The 21,790-nt window shown below is 40.7% G+C and overlaps 1 protein-coding gene across 1 annotated transcript in view; it reads left to right on the plus strand.

Annotated features, from left to right (window-relative positions):
- ryr2a (ryanodine receptor 2a (cardiac)) overlaps positions 1 to 21,790 on the plus strand; it is a 666,625-nt gene that overhangs the window by 184,818 nt on the left and 460,017 nt on the right. The window contains exons 11-15 of the mRNA XM_030078094.1: positions 940 to 1,104; positions 5,400 to 5,521; positions 16,098 to 16,281; positions 16,851 to 16,986; positions 18,769 to 18,864. Of these exons, the coding sequence (XP_029933954.1) occupies positions 940 to 1,104; positions 5,400 to 5,521; positions 16,098 to 16,281; positions 16,851 to 16,986; positions 18,769 to 18,864 (703 nt within the window). The remainder of the gene's footprint in view (positions 1 to 939; positions 1,105 to 5,399; positions 5,522 to 16,097; positions 16,282 to 16,850; positions 16,987 to 18,768; positions 18,865 to 21,790) is intronic.

The following is a 21,790-nucleotide window of genomic DNA, read 5'->3' on the forward strand; positions in this document are numbered from 1 at the left end:
TATACCTTTATACCTCCCAATTACCTTTGGTATTCTGTTGTTTGAGAGTCTGAGGTTACAAATAGCTTGCCGGAGCTTCACATTCTCAATAAATAAATATTTTTCAAGCTTTAGGTCCTGCTTGAATTCACAGTAAAAATCACATGAACTCATACGGTGAGTGTTTTGATTGTCGAATCTTGAGATGCCGAGAGCAGAGATCGTCTCAAGGTCTGCTGCACTTAATCCAATCATTGCACTTCCTCACCTTATCCACAATTCGGCGCCCCAGCGACCTTGGAAGGCTGCTATCTTCAGTTTCTCCTGGATGTTTATGCAGACAGCCGCCGCCCGCCGTGTTTTTTTGCTAATGCCATGTTGTGCTCCCCTTGGAGCCCAGTTTGACATTTGACCTTTTTTCCCCCCCTCTCCTTCCCTAATGTCCTCCTTTCTCATCTAATGTAAGGGGCGCCACGCAAGGTGGCTGACCCGAAGTTCTCCTGATCCTGTAACCCTGTATTTGTCATGTCTTTTGGTGTCTCTTGGACGGGATGTAACTTAAATTGGAATTTCCCCTTGTGGGATTAATAAAGTGTACTTACTTACTTACTTACTTACTTCTGATATTAGTGAGTGTATTACTGTCATAAGTAATACGATTCTCAGTAATAAGAACAAGAGAATCGCTCCTTTTTCGTTTTGTTATACTAATCTTGAGGGAGCCACCAGCTGCTGCATGTATATGCGCCGCTGTTGCCATATTATATTATATATATTATATTTTATTCATTTCACTTGTGTCTTTTTATCTTTGTAGAAGCATTTTGTAGAAATTAGAAAAGGGCTCTGTAACTAAAGTTATTGTTGTTGTTGTTACTGTTATTAATATTGTTGATTTTACTACTACCACTACAGCTACTAATCAGTCAAGGTATTTTGCATTTCTCCTCTCTCTTGTAGGAAAAGTTGGACTCTGGCATGAAAAAGGAGGTGGATGGGATGAGTGTTCCTGATATTAAATATGGCGACTCCGTGTGTTACATCCAACATGTTGACACCTGTCTGTGGCTGACATACCAGGCTGTTGATGCCAAGTGTGCCCGCATGGGTGGAGTACAGAGGAAGGTAGACCACTTATTATTATGGGTCACTGTTATGCCCTCTTTTAGCAACTACCATCTACATATCCTTGGGCAAGACAAATGGTACCAGTGAAGCTGCTCAGTGGCAAACAGTGGAAGACTATGATTACTCTCTGCATCTTCCAGTGGCCAAATAAATGTGTGTTGTCAAGGGATCTGTGTGTGTTTAAAACCGGGGTTTGAATCCCGGTCAGGGCGTGGTTAAAATCCAGTGTGGGCCATTAGGCAAGATCCTTCATGCTACAAGCCTATACCCTGATATGAGTCCAAGTGCTAACAGGAGAGCCATACTGGCTTGGATGTTGCCCGCGTTATCAAGATCTGCGTTACCAGGGCGGCCTGATGACAAGTGGGCTAGTGGAACAAGACATGCATAGATGAGGGCAGAGAACATGCAATTGCTGGAATACCAATATACCAGCAATCCCAGTGAGACAGTATATATGCAGAGGATGTGAGAGCAATGTATGCTTCAAAACATCCAGATTAACAAAGAAACCAGTGCTAGCTCATTGTTCCAATGTCCACAAACGGAAACTACTGTCACAACTCCAAATTTATAAGGTACAGTGTACCGATGTATGATGTACCTCATCAGAGGTACAAAGATGCTACAGCAGGGGTGAACAAGGATGACAGACAAAGGGGTGATTTCATCATCACCCCACTCTGAGATTGGGTACCAAGCCCCAATAACAACAAAGCCTGAACTTAACACAAGGGCATCTGACCTGAAATTGGAGATCACAACTAAGCAGGAATCCTGGAAACTCTCCCACTTGCCATGGCGAAGAGACAAAGTACCACCTGAAGCACCACCTAACTAGAGGATATGAATGTGGCATTACTGGCTATCCCTACTGTGACCATCACTGAGACCAATAGGTTGATGTATGCAACAGCGTCAGTAATCCTAGAGATGCTTGGCTACAAGATGAACTACCATAAGGAGCAGTACCAACCATGGAAGAAAAGGTGGGAGGCCAAGATCAAGGCAACACGGAGAGGGGTTAGCCAGCTATCTGAGCTAAGGAAAGGGGTGGTGGTGAATAAAGGACTGCATAAGAAATACAACAACCTGAGGTACTGGAGACTGCCAAACAAAGTCTCATAGTCCTGGGTACCCACCTGAAAAGGTAGACTAGAAATGCAGAAATCCGGAGAATAAACAGGATGTTCTCCACCGAACGATCCAAAGTCTACTCTTAGTGGCAGGATAGTAAGATGAGAACAGACCCACCCAGGGCTAACACTGAGCAGTACTAGAAAAGCATATGGGAGGAGGCATCTCATAACACCAATGCCCAGTGGCTAGTGGATCTGAAAGCAGACCACAGCAGTCTCCCGGAACAAGAACCAGTAACCAACATGATAGTAGACATCCAAGAAAGAGTGTCAAGAATGAAGAACTGGTGAGCACCAGACCGTAACATGATCCACAACTACTGGCTAAAGGAGCTATCTGCACTCCATGGACACCTAGCAGCACAAATGAACCAGCTGCTAATGTCTGGGAACCATCCAGAATGGCTGAGCAAAGGTCAGACGGTTCTGATCATGAAGGACCCCCAGGAGGGAACATTCCCATCCAACTACTAGCCTATAACCTGCCTCTCCACAACATGGAAGTTCCTATCAGGCATCATAGTGGCTGATTAGGCACATAGTGCCAGTTCCCTTCTGGACTCTGCTCATGTATTGAGCTAACACCAGAGGGGCCAAACACCAGCTACTGGTCAACAGAGCAGTCACTCAGAAGTAGAAGACCTGTGCACTGCCTGGACTGACTACAAGAAAACATATGACTCAATGCCACATACATGGACACTGGAGTGCTTGAAGCTCAACATGTTGTACTGTATGGGCCTAAACCTCCTCAGCCAGATTATCATAAAGAGTGACTTGGGATACTGGTTCTTAAGTGGAGCAACCATCAGCCACCTCCTCTACATGGATGACATCAAGCTTGTATGCCAGGAATGTGCGAGATATTGACTCCCTGATCCACATTACTAGGTTCTACAGCAACAACATCGGAATGTCATTTGGACTGAGGAAGTGTTGTAGTATGGTATCGAAGAGGGGCAAGATGGTCACAACTGAAGGGGTTGAACTACCAGATGGCAACACAGCAGATGCGCAGGACAGCTACAAATACCTTGGAATACCTTGGAACCCGGCAGGCAAATGGAAATCATGAGGAGGCTGCAAGGAGGTCAGCCACAACCAAATAACTCCAAAGAATAAGGCAGGTCCTGAAGAGGCTGAATGGACAGAACAAGATCTGAGCCATCAACACCCTGCTGGTATAATATCCTGGCCAAAGGAGGAGAGATATGGAGACAAGGAAGCTATATCTTTCTATCTATCTATCTATCTATCTATGTACAGTACAGGCCAAAAGTTTGGACACACCTTCTCATTCAATGCGTTTTCTTTATTTTCATGACTATTTACATTGTAGATTCTAACTGAAGGAATCAAAACTATGAATGAACACATGTGGAGTTATGTACTTAACAAAAAAGATGAAATAACTGAAAACATGTTTTATATTCTAGTTTCTTCAAAATAGCCACCCTTTGCTCTGATTACTGCTTTGCACACTCTTGGCATTCTCTTGATGAGCTTCAAGAGGTAGTCACCTGAAATGGTTTTCCAACAGTCTTGAAGGAGTTCCCAGAGGTGTTTAGCACTTGTTGGCCCCTTTGCCTTCACTCTGCGGTCCAGCTCACCCCAAACCATCTGGATTGGGTTCAGGTCCGGTGACTGTGGAGGCCAGGTCATCTGCCGCAGCACTCCATCACTCTCCTTGCTCTTGGTCAAATAGCCCTTACACAGCCTGGAGGTGTGTTTGGGCTCATTGTCCTGTTGAAAAATAAATGATGGTCCAACTAAACGCAAACCGGATGGGATGGCATGTCGCTGCAGGATGCTGTGGTAGCCATGCTGGTTCAGTGTGCCTTCAATTTTGAATAAATCCCCAACAGTGTCACCAGCAAAACACCCCCACACCATCACACCTCCTCCTCCATGCTTCACAATGGGAACCAGGCATGTGGAATCCATCCGTTCACCTTTTCTGCATCTCACAAAGACACGGCGGTTGGAACCAAAGATCTCAAATTTGGACTCATCAGACCAAAGCACAGATTTCCATTGGTCTAATGTCCATTCCTTGTGTTTCTTGACCCAAACAAATCTCTTCTGCTTGTTGCCTCTCCTTAGCAGTGGCTTCCTAGCAGCTATTTGACCATGAAGGCCTGATTGGCGCAGTCTCCTCTTAACAGTTGTTCTAGAGATGGGTCTGCTGCTAGAACTCTGTGTGGCATTTATCTGCTCTCTGATCTGAGCTGCTGTTAACTTGCAATTTCTGAGGCTGGTGACTCGGATGAACTTGTCCTCAGAAGCAGAGGTGACTCTTGGTCTTCCTTTCCTGGGTCGGTCCTCATGTGTGCCAGTTTCGTTGTAGCACTTGATGGTTTTTGCGACTCCACTTGGGGACACATTTAAAGTTTTTGCAATTTTCCGGACTTACTGACCTTCATTTCTTAAAGTAATGATGGCCACTCGTTTTTCTTTAGTTAGCTGATTGGTTCTAATATGAATTTTAACAGTTGTCCAATAGGGCTGTCGGGCTGTGTAGTAATCTGACTTCTGCACAACACAACTGATGGTCCCAACCAAGAAATTCCACTAATTAACCCTGATAAGGCACACCTGTGAAGTGAAAACCATTTCAGGTGACTACCTCTTGAAGCTCATCGAGAGAATGCCAAGAGTGTGCAAAGCAGTAATCAGAGCAAAGGGTGGCTATTTTGAAGAAACTAGAATATAAAACATGTTTTCAGTTTTTCACCTTTTTTTGTTAAGTACATAACTCCACGTGTTCATTCATAGTTTTGATTCCTTCAGTGAGAATCTACAATGTAAATAGTCATGAAAATAAAGAAAACGCATTGAATGAGAAGGTGTGTCCAAACTTTTGGCCTGTACTGTATATATATTTCTTTCTCTTCATGCTTTTCTGAAGAGAAAGGCATGAAGTGAATGAGCCAGTCAGTGAGTGACTCTGCAGACGTGATTGAAGAGAGCTATTACAAAGAGTCCAGCAGAGGGTGGAGCATGTGTGAGACAGATGTGTGAGTTAGGCACATGATACGCAAATAAAAATTCATATAGCAGTTTTATCCTACTATCTATTACAAGTACTTAGAAGTGATTTAGTTTCATCTTGTGAGAACAGATATGTGTTTTCAGCAACCTCTTTTATTTCAGGCTATCATGCACCATGAGGGTCACATGGACGATGGGCTGACACTCTCTCGGTCTCAACATGAGGAGAGTCGCACTGCCAGAGTTATCCGTAGTACTGTCTTCCTGTTCAACCGTTTCATCAGGTGGATACACACGCACACAAACACACACACTGGCACAGATTAATGCAGTTCAACTCTTCAGGCATTTATTATAAACTACTAGCCCAAAATACTTCACTTTTGTTATGTTACAGCCTGATGCTACAATGGTTTAAATTAATTGTTTTCTCTCATTAATTTACACTCAGTACCCCATAATGACAAAGTGAAAAGAGAATTTTAGAAATTTTTGTAAGTTTATTAAAAAGAAAAAACTGAAATATTACACTGACACAAGTATTCAGACCCTTTACTTAGTACTTAGTTGAAGCACCTTTGGCAGCAATTACAACCTCAAGTCTTTTGGGGTATGACGCAACAAGCTTTGCACACCTGGATTGGTGGATTTTCTGCTATTCTTCTTTGCAAATCCTCTTAAGCTCGGTCAGATTGGATGGGGACTGTCGGTGGACAGGCATTTTCAGGTCTCTCCAGAGATGTTGGATAGGGTTCCAGTCAGGGCTCTGGCTGGACCACTCTAGGACATTCACAGAGTTGTCCCTAAGCCACTCCATGTTGTAAGGTGAACCCTCGGCCCAGTCTGAGGTCCTGAGCGCTGTGGAACAGGTTTTCATTGAGGATATCTCTGCACTTTGCTGCATTCAGCTTTCCCTCAACCCTGACCAGTCTCCCAGTCCCTGCTGCTGAAAAACAGCCCCACAGCATGATGCTGCCACCACCATGCTTAACTGTTGGGATGGTATTGGGCAGGTGATGAGCGATGCCTGGTTTCCTCCAGACATAACGTTTGGCATTGAGGCCAAACAGTGCAATCTTGGTTTCATCAGACCAGAGTATCGTGTTTCTCACAGTCTGAGAGTCTTTCAGGTGCTTTTTTGCAAACTCCAAGAGGGCTTTAATTTGTTTTTCTCTGAGGAGATGCTTCTGTCTAGCCGCTCTGCCATAAAGCCCAGATTGGTGTCCTTCTGGAGCTTTGTCCTATCCCCACACAGGATCTCTGGAGCTCAGTCAGAGTGACGACCGGGTTCTCAGTAACCTTTCTTACCAAGGCCCTTCTCCCACGGTTGCTCAATTTGGCCAGGTGACCATTACTTGGAAGAGTCCTGTTTGTGCCAAACTTCTTCCATTTGAGAATTATGGAGGCCACTGTGCTCCTGGGAACCTTCAGTGCAGCAGGATTTTTATTTGTAGCCTTTCCCAAATCTGTGCCTTGCAACAATCCTGTCTCTGAGCTCTGCAGGCAGTTCCTTTGACCTCATGGCTTGGTTTTTGCTCTGATATGCATTGTCAGCTTTGAGGCCTTCTATAGAGAGGTGTGTGCTTTTTAAAATCATGTCCAATCAATTTATTTACCACAGGTGGACTCTAATCAAGGTGCAGAAACATCTCAGCCATGATCAAGAAAAATGAGAGGCACCTGAGCTAAATTTCAACTGTTGTTGCAAAGGGTCTGAATACTTACGTCAGTGTGATATTTCAGTTTTCCTTTTTAAATTTTTCTTAAATTCTGTTTTAACTTAATCATTACAGGGCACTGAGTGCAGATTAATGAGAGAAAAAATGAATTTCAACAATTGTAGCGTCAGGCTGCAACAGAACTGAAAAAAGTGAAGGGGGTCTGAATACTTTCAGAATGCACTGTATATCATTCATTATTTTGAAATGAATTTCTTTAGCTTGTGGTGCAATTGGGAGAGTGAGGTATTTGGTTCTAATTTTACTTAAAATTCCCTAGCATAATCGTTTAGCATATTTTTCCTTTAATGGTACTGGAAAGAGTTCTGAGATAATAACACCTCTTAGAATTTTATTTGTACATCTTTTGTCCTTAAATTTGTAATCATCTATATAAAGTGAAGGTAACTGTGGTATCATTACATTATAAAAAAGCATACCTTTTTACCATATGCACCATGGTTTGTTGAATTGCTTTGATAACCACAGAATGTTGTTTTTAGTAGATTTCAAATTAAATGAATTCATTGTAGTTTAAAAAAATCCCTTTTGAATCCATTAAATGTAAAATAGACCAGACACCTGTGTCTGTGTAGAGTAAAATTGTGTTTGTAAACCATTTTCCAGTAAAGGACCTGCTGATGAAATTTAGACAGCTTATTGGGTAATTTATTAATAGAGAAATAATACCATAACAAGAAATCAGTCCCACCAGATTTCTTAAATATCTTTGAAGGGATATTAAACCAAAACCCAGGTTATTTAAAAATTGTTGTAGCCATTTAAGTTTTATCATTCCATTGATAGCTTCATAATTAATTACTTCTCTTACTGATTTTTACATATCTTCTATTCTAATATAATGTTTGCTTTTCCAACTATAGTTGAAGTTTGTTTGATTGATTGCCTTGATTAAATGTTCAGGAATGACAAGTGAAAAGGCTGGGTAAATAATTCTAAACAATGTTTCAGTTTTAGTAATCAGAATACCTTGAGGAAAAGAAACTGAACTATTAATATTGATGTACAACATACCAATTAACTTTATAAATTCTGAACCAAAAATAAAATATTCAAGGGATTTCATTATAAACAGGTGTTCCACTGAGTCAAAAGCTTTAAAGAAATCTAAAAACAAAATAAAACCATTGTCTTCGATTAAGTAATTATAATCTAATAAATCAAGGACCAGCCTAATATTATTATGTATAGACCTTTCTTTAATAAATCCTGATTGATTTTCATCGATAATTTGTCCTATACCCTCTTTTCATCGGTTGGGAAAAATAAGTGTAAGTAACTTATAATCAACATTCAATAGAGTTATTGGTCTTAAATTGTCAATAACTCTTTTATCCTTACCAGGTAATAATACCTTGTTTCATGGCTATCATTAAATTATTATTTATAATATATTCCTTCAGTGCATTAACCAACAATTCTTTTGTATCCTCCCAGAAGAATTTTACCAACTGATATTTGTTTTACAGCTATATCTAATTCTTTCATACTTTATCTCAGAGTCGCATCTTTCTTAAATATCCCATCAATTTGAGGAACATAGTGTCTAATATTTTTAAGGAATGAAAATGAGAACTCAGCTGAATAAGAAGAGGAGTATAATTTGGAGGAGAATCTATGGATTTCTTCAGAAATTTCCTTTGTATCAGAGCATTCTCTATTATTAATCATCAAGACACTTATTTTATTTCTTTCTTGTCTCCTTCTTTCAAGACCAAAAAAAAAATAGGATGTATTCTTTTCTCCTTGTTCGATCTATTTAGCTCTGGATCTAACATAGGCAGCTTGTGCTCTTTGGATAAACAGGTCATCTAATTTGGTTTGTAAATTCAATAATTTGATTTCATCTGATAATTTGCAGCACTAATTAATTTCTTGAACCAATTTATATTCATTTTCCCTGCTATTTACCTTTAATTTTACCAAATTTCTATGGATAAATTTCTGGCCTTATGTTTGAAATATTCCTATTTTCTACAGTAAATATTTAATTAAGTATAATTTTTGATTTCCTCCAATAAAGCCTTCACTTCTTCACATCTTTAACAGTTAAGCAATACATTTCCAATACCCCTTTCTGCATTTTGAGTAACATTCAGGTTTCAGTGTAATTTCAATTATACAATCTGTCAAGTCTGTCAAGGGAGCAGCAGATATTGGCACCCAAACACTTTGTGATTTCTGGAGTCACCAACCATAGATCTATTCTGGATCTTGAACTACCATTGAGTTTTAACCAAGAGAACTGTCTTATATGTGGGTTTTTTTCCCCTCCAGATATCAATGAAAGAATTAGCATCCATAAATTCTTTCAGCACAGTATTGTAGTGAAAATCATTATAAATAGATGGGCATCTGTCTAACCATTCGTCCAGGGCTAAATTCTCCCCCTATTAAAGTAAATCTCATACCATACATTTGTTCAAATTCTGTGCTAATTTCTGTAAGCTTTCCCAGTAGTAGCCTATTCATCCCAGTATTGTTAAAACCATACAAGTTAACCAAAATTGCAAACATCCCATATATATTTATGACCACAGCAATCCAGTGTCCATCTTTATCATGCTTGAATGTCACTATCTCCCCTGGGAATTTATAAATACATATGACCACACATCTGGAATGATTGCTGCCATGACAAAAGAGAATCTCATCTCCCCATTTGGTTTTCCAAAATGTAGTGTCCTCATCACAGATACCCCTTTTCCACCAAAGAGGTTCCAGGGCTGGTTTGGAGCCAGTGCCTGACTTAGCACCGGTTCTTTGTTTTTCCACTGCCCAAGCACCGGCCAAACTGGTTCCAAATTGGTTCCAGGCAAGCACCAACTTCGAGCAGGGGCTAAACAAGGGCCAGAGAAAGAACTGATGATGCGACCCACCACGTCATTGGTGGGCGGGGTTACAGACCCAAACGGGAACAGCGAATGCTATAAACGTATAGCTAAACGTAGTCGTCGTTCGTTCCGACCATGAATACGACGGGTAGCCAGAAATAATTGCGTTTTCCCCTCTGGATCGCAATGTAGGCTTGTAAAGACGAGCAGTATTTGCATCGCTACGATGGGTCATCCATTTGTCATCCTTGCTGGTTATTGTGATTCCAAGCAAACATCTCGCACACCCACACCCACATGATCACGTTTTACGCTGACGTCATGATGTGCGTCTGACTTGGCTCAGCTTGGCTCTTGGCTGATGGAAAAGCAAACCAGTTCTTTGATGGAACCAGTTAAACACTGGCTCTAGCACCAGCACCGAACTAGCACCAGGTTATTTTTGGTGGAAAAGGGGCAAAAAATTAGTCTTACAGACATACACAGTGTGCTTTAAGACCTTTGCAGAACAAAAAAATGGCTTTGCGTTTTACATTGTCCCTAAGACCTCTTGTATTTAAAGATAGAAAAGAGAACGCTGGCTTCAGAAAAAACATAACATAAAATAAAAACTAGATCCATTTACTATTGATGAATCCAAAGGGACCGTGAAAATAAGCTTTGTCCCCGGCCTTTCTTGCTTCTTGAATTTTCAGCCATAAAGCTTCTCTGGCCTGTTTATCTGCTGTAGTTAGATCTTTGGAGAAATGGACCCCAGCTTGTTTGCACATCTCAGACTCCTTCATCATTCTCCAGAATCCATCTCTTTGTTGACACTTGACAAACTGGACAATGATCTGGCGCGTTCTCTTCTCCTCCTTTCTTCCCACCCAGTGAACTATGTCAACAATGTCATCCATCCTCTGGGCCCAATGCAGTGTGATTTTCTTGAGAAGATTAATCACATACTCTTGTGTGTTCTCATTTACAGTTTCTTTCATAACTATTTTCCTCAGATTCCACCTCCTGGTGTATCTCTCATGTTCCCCTGGATCTTTCTTTGAGGTTGGCATTTTCTTTTTCCAGGACAATGATTTTCTCTTCCACAGCAGCCACTTTATGTTTGCACTCTTTGAGGTCCACAGCATTGAATTCTAGTGCTGTTGTCAGACTGCCGATCATTGTACAGTTTTCCCTGATTTGGTTGTAGATGTCTCCCAGCTTTTTTTCTTGTTTGTCAAGTCTATATATATAAGTTTATATATATATAGTTTATTGCAGACAGTATGGACTCTGTAAAGGATTCTTCATTTGGTCTAACCCATTTTTGAATCCGGGGGCGGGGGGGTGAGTTTAGAGGGGAATCTTCAAGCTCTTCGAACAGGGTGGGAATTACACAATTTTAGGGGCAAGGCCATTTGGCCTTTGGTGTTGCAACTTTTTTTAGGGTATGAAGGCCACATGCCAGGGCACCAAAGGGGGGGTGATGGTGTGTGTGTGTGTGTGTGTGTGTGTGTTACACAACAACCTTGCCCAAACAGAACGATGACCTGGATGAATGAGTCAGTGCAACAGGGCGATTGCTCATTGAAGCAGGACGGAGAAGGCTTCTTTGGCACGGGGATGATGGTGGTGGATTTGAAGCAGGAAGGAACAACAGCCTGAGACGTATTAAAGATGTCTGTGAAGACATCCTTGAGCTTGTCTGCACATTCCTTCAGCACACGACCAGGGATATTGTCTGGGCCAGTAGCCTTGCAGCTGTTGATTGTGGAGAGTGTTCTTTTCATACTGGCTGCAGACAAGCGCAGGGGCTGGTCGTGGGGTGGGGTGGGGGACTTCTGGTGAGGTGGGGTTCTGTCCACGCGGTAACACATTAGCTGCTCGAGTTGAATGGCGCTGTCCGGGGTGTTGTTGTTGAACCATGTTTCAGTGAAAACAAAAACACAGCAGTCACTCACGTCATGTTGGGCAGACATCCTTAGGTGTATGTTGTCCAGTTTATTGTCCAGTGATCGTACGTTTGCCGGGAGAATAGTGGGGATCATTGGTCGATACGGGTTAGCTGCCAGCCTAGCCCAGATCCCCGCTCGCTTGCCTCTCTTCCGCCTCCTCTCACACCGCTTGCGGCGTCTCCTCTTGGCAGGGGGAGCAGCTGTTGGGTCCGCTGTTGTAGTGGACCGGCAAAGTAGACCAGTCACCCGGAGTGTCTCTGTTGTCTCTGCATGGAGTCCAGATACTGTGCGGTCTTGTTGATGTGCAACAGAAATTGGCTGCTGTACTTGTATTTTTGTCGGAATGTAGAAAAACTAGACAAACTAGACAAACTCACTCAAACGAGAAGAAAGACAAGAAATCACCATGGTGTCGGGACAGGGCGGGGCTGCTGCGTGTGCATGCGCCGCCATCTTCACTATGTAAGAATATACTTATCATTATCGAGGTGAGGTGCTCAATATATCGTGATATTGATTTGAGGCCATATTGCCCAGCCCTAATAAATACCACACATAGCAACACAAAACTGCTTTGCTAGTTCAATCATGTTGTAACTAGAATATCTGCTGGAAAAAAATAATTGTTTCATGGACATAGTTATACTCCTGCCGACTTCTCAGTCATTTTTAATCTAACAGGTGCTGTGACAGCGACTCAGCAGCACAGCTGATCTTTATCTACAACCAGCTTATATTAACAGTTATATTTAAATACAGGCTACTGCTTTCCAGTGTCAGCGCCAGAACAAAGATCTATCTTTTCATAAACTCACCAGCAGATCTTTTATTTCAGCTGGGGTTGTGTCACTCCAGTTTAATGTCAGCTCCAATTAATGTGGCTAAGCAGCAAAAGTAATAAAAGTAAGCACTAACATTAAGGCTGAACAGAGTTATATAATCACCTTTTCAGGCTACTATCAATTTTTCATTTGAGCATGGCTAGCCGTGCTGTCATGCTCATTTGAGCACATTCTAAACATCTGATTGACCAATCAGATTGCTCGGTCAAATCTATGTGTTGTGTAATGGTTGTGTGTGCATGCAAAATATTGCTTTGCTTCAAAGCCACCAACATGAGCAGAAATTCAATTCATTTTGGGTTGAGATTCGCTTTTTTCCCCCTCAGGATTTTCTTGCATTCATGATAATCTTGAGAGATTGACTGCTTGGGGCACACCGGCCAAATTGACCGTGACGGGTACAATTATTTTCAGGGCACTATGGCCAGAGCGAGGGGCAATGATGGCCATGGCCGTCGTGGCCGTGGTATAATTCCCAGCCTGTCGTCGAAGTTTCTTTTCTCCATCAGTTGCCTCGATCGTGCAGTCATGACTATCAAGAGCATCGGGTACGTCAACCCTCTTGTTGATGCTCATGTTAGCTTTGTGTTGTTGTTTTTGTCATCATATTCTGATGTTTTTTCATGGAGTCTCTCCTGGGTTCTTTTTCTTTTTCTTTGTTTGGCATTTTGAATTGTAGCCAAGCATTTCTCTGGATGGGAATTAGTCCTGCCTGCTCAATCCGCCATCTTACAGATACAGATACAGAAGACTTCATTGATCCCTGAAGGGCAATTCAGTTTGTACAATCCCTGGATGCATACCAACCATTCACACAACATGATAGAGACATAAAAAAGGCAAAAAGCGACAGGACATCATGCTGTGGTGTGGAAAACGCCAATCAGTGCAAATAAATATGAGGCAGAAAGTAGTATAAAAGCAATGTAAAAAAAAAAAAAAAGATTAAAACTGCCCAGAATAAACGGTAGTAAAAACCTTATTAAGAAATGCAAAGATGATAAATAAATAAATAAATAAATAAATAAGTAAATAAATACTTCCATATGAATTTCACAAACTGCCAGTCAGCCAGTTATTTTTAGACCAATTCTGCGCTCAGTTGTGTTACAGCCAAAGGAATAAAAGACTTGGCATAACGGTTCGTCTTCCTGGGAGGCAGCGAATATCAATGACCTGATGGCATGAGTGCAAATTCATTCATGATTGTATTTCAGGATGTTCTTGGCTTTAAAAAGGACACCCTCCTCCCAAAGTATTTTAAGATCTGACATTTTGGTTCCAATAATGTCAGATCTTAAATGCCTGCAAATGCATGCCTCTTGCCAGCCCCCACAACTAGCGAGCTAGCTGGACACAGTTGATGCTGGTGATGTGATGGCATAGTAAAGTAAAGTAGCAAAGTAAAGTAAACTGTAAAGCGTTACATGCTGTTCGCGACCTGCCCCACCATTTCATTGAATTGGCTTATTTGACAGGGGCCATGTACAGAACAGATCATGTACCAGTGTTAGCTATATTGCTAATTTTCATCTGTGGTCCCTGGGCAGGGTGCTAAAATTATTTACATAAAAACATTACACAACAACAAATAGACATTACAAACACTTCACTTCCAGTAGGGAAACATCAGTAATACATTCAACAATGACAACACCATATTAATCACATTGAGCATAGTCCTTGTTAAGTTCAGTCAAAACAAGATCAGTGATCACATGACTGATTCTCCTTCAACCAGGCCTTTAGAGATAATTTAAAACTGTTGAGATTTACAGTCTCTGATGTGAAGTGTTATTGAGTTCCATTTTTGTACTGCTTTAAATGAAAATGCTGATTGTCCAAAAGCAGTCCTTCTATATTGTGTGTGACAGTCACCTCTCACTGAGGCCCTTGAGGCCCTTGCATTGTCCCTGCAGAATGACATGCATTGCTTGAGCGATAGTGGTGCAAGGTTATGTATCAACTTATACATTAAGCACATGTCAGCATAGCAGAGAAAACTCTCAAAAGTAAACAAGTTATGTTTTTTTATGATTGTACAGTGATGGTAATTTCTTGGCTTTTAATTAAGCACTTTCATAGCCTGTTTATAGAGGGTGTACAGTGGTTTCAGTCACACCTGCCTGGGACCAACTAGTACAGCAGTAAGATAGATATGAGAAGATCGTTGAGTGCAAGAACAATTTGGCAGCAGACGTAGGTAATTGGTGCCTGATCTAAAATTATTTAAGTTAGCTCTGACACTTCAGGCAAAAAGACGGACAGTGCAGTCTGTCCGATCAGCGTCAACCCCTGTTGATCACAGTGCATCCAATCAGCGACAATCATTTTTGATTGGTGCCTACCTTTTCCGGTTTGATTTAATGCTGTTAATATTAATGTATTTTCCTGATTTGCGGTCATGGTTTCTGTTTTGCTGATTTTTGATTTATTGTGGTGCTATCTGATTTGTCATTGCGTTTTCTCTCTTTAATTTGATTTGAAATTTGTTGTGCTTTGTTATTTGCCGTGTTTATTTATTTGTTGTTGTGTTTTCCTATGTGTTGCTGTGATTTGCACTTCATGGCCACCGTACCTTCCACTTGAATCCTGATTCCTCAATACCCTTGGGTAACAATGGAGGTGGAGTCCTGTGAACCATGCTCGTTTTCAACAATATTGAAGCTTAGATCAGAAAAAAAACTTGGCTTCCAACTTCCCTCACTTTTAAGCACTGTTGCTTTGAATCAGCTCTTTGCTCCATCACTACAAGATACATTATTCCATAGTTCAAATAGGAAGGGGCTACAATTCTTTATTACATGGATATATTGAATACTACTTCTGATTGGTCGATTAAAGCATTCTTTATTCTGTCTGTTATTTCAGAATAACTGACTGTTGTCAAGGCCAAGCAACGTCATCACCGTACCTCTTCGTTCCAAATTAATCATCCAAATCATATCTTGTCTGTCAGCAGTCAGGAGCAAGCATACTCTATCCTTTAATTCTGTCAATATTCACAACACACCACAATTTTCGCGCTGTCATTCTGTCATGAGTTATCATGCTCTACTTTGCAGTTTTCAGGAGCTAACATTTTCTATCCTCCACCATCTGTCAGGATCCAACACAATTACACAGCAAACACCATCCATCCTTCATCTTTCATTCTTTTAACACTTCCTATCTTCCAGGGATTGTAAAACTTTGATTCTTGAATTGTGGATTGTGCAAAACATTGTCCCCATGCTTGCATGAAGATAAGGCAAAAGCCACATTGCAGTCATGAGACAGGAATCGGTTCACCTTCATCTGTACAAGGCTCACAAAGCATAGGATACCTTTGTGAGCCAACCCAAGGCAGGAGTCAAGGTGTCCTCCTCACATTTTCTGAATTCATTAATATTCTGTGGGCCAGATCAGAAGCTTTTGCGGGCCACATATAGCCCACTGGCTGCCAGCTGACATGCACTGCTCTAACCTATATCTGTCAGGATCTAATATCTCTATCCTATATATCTTTAAGGGGTCTGGACATGCTCAGCAAAAAGGGAAAGAGCTCTACTCTAGATCTACCAATTGAATCAGTCAGCCAAAATCTGCAGGATCTAATTGGCTACTTCCAACCACCTGACGATCATCTGGAACATGAGGACAAACAGAACCGACTTAGAGCTCTGAAGAGCAGACAGAACCTCTTCCAGGAGGAGGTAGGAAATGTGTATATGTGTATATTTGTGTGTCTTGTTTACCTGAATGAGGTTGGATTTTTGTCATTGTCCTATCCAGGACTTGCAGTGACTATCTGAAGCATTTGCACAGAAGCTTAATGCATTCACTAAAGAAAAAAAATCTGCCATGTTTTTTTCTGACTTATCGAGGTAATTATCTCAGAATTCTGAGAAATGTTTTCATGGAAAAAAAATCTGCTCTGTTTTTTCACAGAATTATGACACACAAGAGATCATAAAATGAGATAATTATCTTGTTAATTCAGAAAAACCGGGCAGATCTTTTTTCAAATAAAATGTTTCTCAGAATTGAGATTTTTTTTTGTTCATTCAGTAAAACAGCACTGAATGTCTTTTTTTAAACAAGTGAATGCAATATGCCTCTGTACATTTGTGCTATAGTACACAATACAGTAACAACCTGTCATATTGCAGTTAGAGCAAATTGCAGTTAGAGCAAATAAAATCAAACAAAACAAACAAAGAGCCTGCAACTTAAGATCAACCCCCCCCCCCCCCCCCCCCCCCTTTTCTCCCTCTCCCTCTAGGGGATGATCAGTCTCGTACTGGAGTGTATTGATCGGCTTCATGTTTACAGCAGTGCAGCACATTTCGCTGAAGCAGCAGGAAGGGAGGCTGGAGATGCCTGGAGTTCCATCCTGAACTCGTTATACCAGCTACTGGGTATACACACACACACACATACAAACACTGCAAATTGGCTTCCTCTGGGCTGGATGAGAGCAAGACATAAATATAATATAGTATTTGAAAAGCAGAAGGGCTTTAAAGAAAACACCCACAGAAATAAATAGGTCAAATATAGTGAGATGAAAATTGATTTGAGACAAAACATTGGCAAAAAATAAATGGATAAAATGAAATGAGATCAAAAACAGAAGAACAAGAGACATACACTATATTACCAAAAGTATTTGCTCACCCATTCAAATGATCAGAATCAGGTGTCCTAATCACTTGGCCTGGCCACAGGTGTATAAAATCAAGCACTCAGGCATGCAGACTGTGAAACAAGACATTTGTGAAAGAATGGGCCGCTCTCAGGAGCTCAGTGAATTCCAGCGTGGAACTGTCATAGGATGCCACCTGTGCAACAAATCCAGTCGTGAAATTTCCTCGCTCCTAAATATTCCACAGTCAACTGTCAGCTCTATTATAACAAAATGGAAGCATTTGGGAACAACAGCAACTCAGCCACGAAGTGGTAGGCCACGTAAAGTGACGGAGAGGGGTCAGCGGATGCTGAAGCGCATAGTGCAAAGAGATCGCCGACTTTCTGCACAGTCAATTGCTACAGAGCTACAAACTTCATGTGACCTTCAGATTAGCCCAAGTACAGTACGCAGAGTACTGCAGTCTTGCTGCCTTTTAGCATAATGCGCCATTTGGAATCATTAATAAACCATTCATATGAATGGTGTAAATATAAAGAGGTTTTCTTTGATTTTCCATGTCACTTTAAAGACTATTGCGCTTTTAGCTATGAAAACAAATACTTAGGTTTGCTGCAAACCAGCATATCTTAATGATGTCTGTAAACATTCAACTGGACACTTATAGGCTACATTAAGAAATATTACATGTATTTTGTTGTTGTAAAATTACCCATTGCAATACAACAGTCATCACTATGGGTCTTCTTTCCGCCATACAATTTACAGCCAGCCTTGTTGTTATTTCCTGGTTTTATTTTTCTGAATTTCTGTGTAAGCCTGAGAATAACCTCCTTCTCTGCTTTCCTCTTCACTTCTGCATTGTTTCAAGTTCATTCAAAACTTTTCTAAAACCACAAATTCTGCAGATAAACAAATCCAAATTTCAAATCAGTTGTATCAGTGCCTCAGTTCAGGCAGCTAACTGCCTTAGCTTATTCAAAGCTTAGCCAAAGCTTAGCTTGTAGCTGAAAGTCTGCAGCTTCACCACATTATTGAATTGGAGATCAGAGAAAAGTAATCCAGGTAACCTGACAGGGAGGGGTTTTGTACAAGCAATCTAACATGTATTGGAGGCAGGATTTGTCTTGTGTTTTTACTGGTCAGAAATCGCTTACTGCACCTTTAAGTTACTGAGAGGTGGAAAACTGCTTACCTGTCATTTAAAGTGATAGTTTGTATTCTTATACGTAGTCTTATTTGCTGCTCCACATGTGTGTAGTAGATCCTGCAATTATCAACCATCAGCTTCTTCCCTATCATGAGAACTGTTGCTCCACAATGAATGAAGTACATATAGACTAGAAATAAGTACAATCTTGAGTGACCGCCCAAAACTAAAAAATGTTTTGAAGGATCCACAACAGCAGAATTTTTCTGTCTTCTGTCCTCAGTAGTGGCACACCGTGATTGAATTCCATCTGGATGACAGAGGACTGGAGGTACAAAACTGAGAAATGACTAGAGCCCAACTTTATCTCTCCTCTCCTCTCCTCTCCTCTCCTTTCTTCAGCTGCATTGATAAGAGGAAACAGGAAGAACTGTGCCCAGTTTTCCAGTTCATTGGATTGGCTGATTAGCAGGCTGGAAAGACTGGAGGCCTCTTCTGGTAAGTCAGCCTTTGCTTGTTTGTTTGCTTGCAAAAGGTTTACCAAAAAAAAAAAAAAAAGAAAGAAAGAAAAAAAAATGCACATGATTGGCAGAGCACTTGCAGTGGATGGAAAGCTCCATCCACATCACTGCACATGCATATTATTATTCATATTATATTGTTAATCTACATTTGAACTCAAAGAATTAATTTCTATGCAAATGAGAGACATTATAGCTCACAGAAATTAGCACCAATTGCCACTTGCAGTTGAGCAGGATATTTTAAAACCCTCTCAAAGTGATGGTAATGGAATTTAAAAGGATGTCTTCTATCTAACAAACCTGCCCATGCAGGAAGTGGAGTGGAGCAGCTCCTGGTCAGATATGTGGATGATACTCAGTTCAAGATCAAATCCATGAGGTTCAAGCTTTCATGGAGCACATGACCTCAGTGAATATGCATATCAAGTTCACTTGAGAACATGTTAAAGACATCTGGCCTTTTTGAACATGTATATATTGAAGTTTACAGGAAACCCTCTCACACCGACCACACCATACTTGCTCTTTGAGTCACATATTCATTAAAGTGTTTCACACATGATGACAGTGTAACTGTGATTGCATGCATTGTGAAACATAGCTGAAAAGGGGTGTATCATGGTAATCCTTGCCTTGCCTGAGGGTGGTATTACAAGCAACGCCATGAAGTCACCATAATGGAGTGCTCATACACTGGGGACCGTAAAAGTGATGTAAATGGTCAAAATATTAGGTGAATCAGAAGCAACGCCCCACTCACTTATTTCTTTCAAACTATACCATATAATGAAAAATAGGAATTTGTTTCTTTTTTTGTCATCAATATTATTTTCTATTTCAAACAGTAGAAATATACAGACACAAATACAGATACAGTTAGGTCCATAAGCATGGGTGGACTGGCCATCGGGCCGATGTGCTAAGTGGGCTGACAGTCCCCCGACACTTTTTGTTATTATTATTATTTAAATAGCTGACCGGTCCATACAACCAGTAGATCAGCGCCCGATTGACACTGGGCTGGCCCAATCACATTGCTAAACAACCCCTTCTGCGTAGTTTGGTCCTGCCTGCATAATCATAGATATCTATAATAAAGGCTAGATGTCTTACGGCGGAGTCCCTAACGTCATCACCGGCGGCCATCTTACCACAGGCAAGCTCTCTGGCGGAATCTATGGTACCTGAGGAAGGTGAGTGATCTGCACAGACGTAAATACTCTTATCTCGCTGAAATCTTGACGGATTTACAAACGGTTTGGTTTCTTACAAACGTTATTAACGTGGCTACAATTCTGGATCTTTGACCGGAAGTGTAACATAATTATCCATAAGTGCAGTTTTATAACTACACCTCTGACGTTTATGACAAACCAAACCGTTTGAAAATCGGTAGAAAATTGAGCAAGTTATGGTTAATTAAAAAGTACATGCACCACTACTACAATGTTATGGGTGAGCGAGCTGACTGTGGCAAGATGGCCGCCAGTGCGGACGTGCGACTCCATTGGCCGGCAGCGCGAACGACACATCTAGCCTTTATTATAGATATCTATGGGATCTACTGAGATGGAGAGAAAACGCAAAGGTGGTGCAGAGAAACTGCAAGAAAAAAAGCAGCTGTCAATTTTCAGAGCGATTGGACTTTTTCGCTTGTGGAGTTTTTTGTAATTTATCAACATGAATGAAGAATGAGCCTAAACAATATAAAAGGACACAATCGATGGCAGAGTGGATAGTACCTCCGTCTGCCATGCAAGAAACCGGGGGTTCAATTCCCCACCCAGACAAGAGTGAGTTTTTACTTTATTACCTCACTTTGTTGTTAACCATGGCAGTGAAGTGATTCTTATTATTCTGCCTGTCATTGCCTGACACACACAGTGGCATTTAGGGTTTCTGTAATTTTCATTTCTGTACTCTTTTTGTGAATTTGTATTGTAACCCAGGTGCTAAATTATTATTATCATTATTATTATTGTTATTATTTTGCCTTGTTTTGTTTTGTTTGCCTTTTTTTTATGTCTTGTTCTAACTTTATGGGGATATATATATAATATAGATATAGAAATATATATATACATATATATACCAATCGAATCAGATTCAGATTTAAACAAGGATTTGTGTGGTATACTTTGTTTGTCGCCATGACCTTCCTATATGCAATTTGGGCTCATTCTCCATTCATGTTGATGGGCACCTGCCCTTACCAATCTGAAATAGATGCCCAAAAGGCGTTGGCCAGTTGTGGCCTGTTCAATAGAATAAAAAAGTTCCAATTCATCTATTGTATTTTATTGTTCCACTATAGTACTATAGGCCAGTATGACTGGGGCAGCCAAGTAATTTGACATATTTGAACAATTTTTTAAAAAAGTAACATAATAGTTACTTTTCCTGGTAATTCTTTACTTTTTAGTAGAAGTAACTAGTAACTATAATTAATTACTTTTTCAAAGTAACGTGCCCAACACTGCTGATGACAGCTAACTAATTGCATGGCATTATAGTTTTAAAGAATTGCACAGTTGGTATACACATTTAAGAGAGCAAAAAGACTGGAAAGGTGTGCGTTATTGAATGTGGTGGGCTGGTCTGGTCCAAAATGCCTGGCCTGGATTTGAAATGGAGTAATCAAGACATGATTGAAGCGCAGACTTTCAGCTTTAATTTAAGGGGTTGAACAAAAATATGGCATTAACCTTTTAGGATTTCAGTCAGTTTTATACATTGTCACCCAACTTTGAGAGGCTCAAAAGTAATTGGACAAACTGTACATAACATGCATAACTATAATTATAGGTATTATATTCAATATTTGGAGGAAAATCCTTTGATTATGACCGTCTGAAGTCTGGAACCCATGGACATCATCACCAAATTCTGAGTTTCCTCCC

This window comes from Myripristis murdjan, chromosome 19 (genome assembly GCF_902150065.1).
Source record: "Myripristis murdjan chromosome 19, fMyrMur1.1, whole genome shotgun sequence".
Taxonomy (NCBI): Eukaryota; Metazoa; Chordata; class Actinopteri; order Holocentriformes; family Holocentridae; genus Myripristis; species Myripristis murdjan.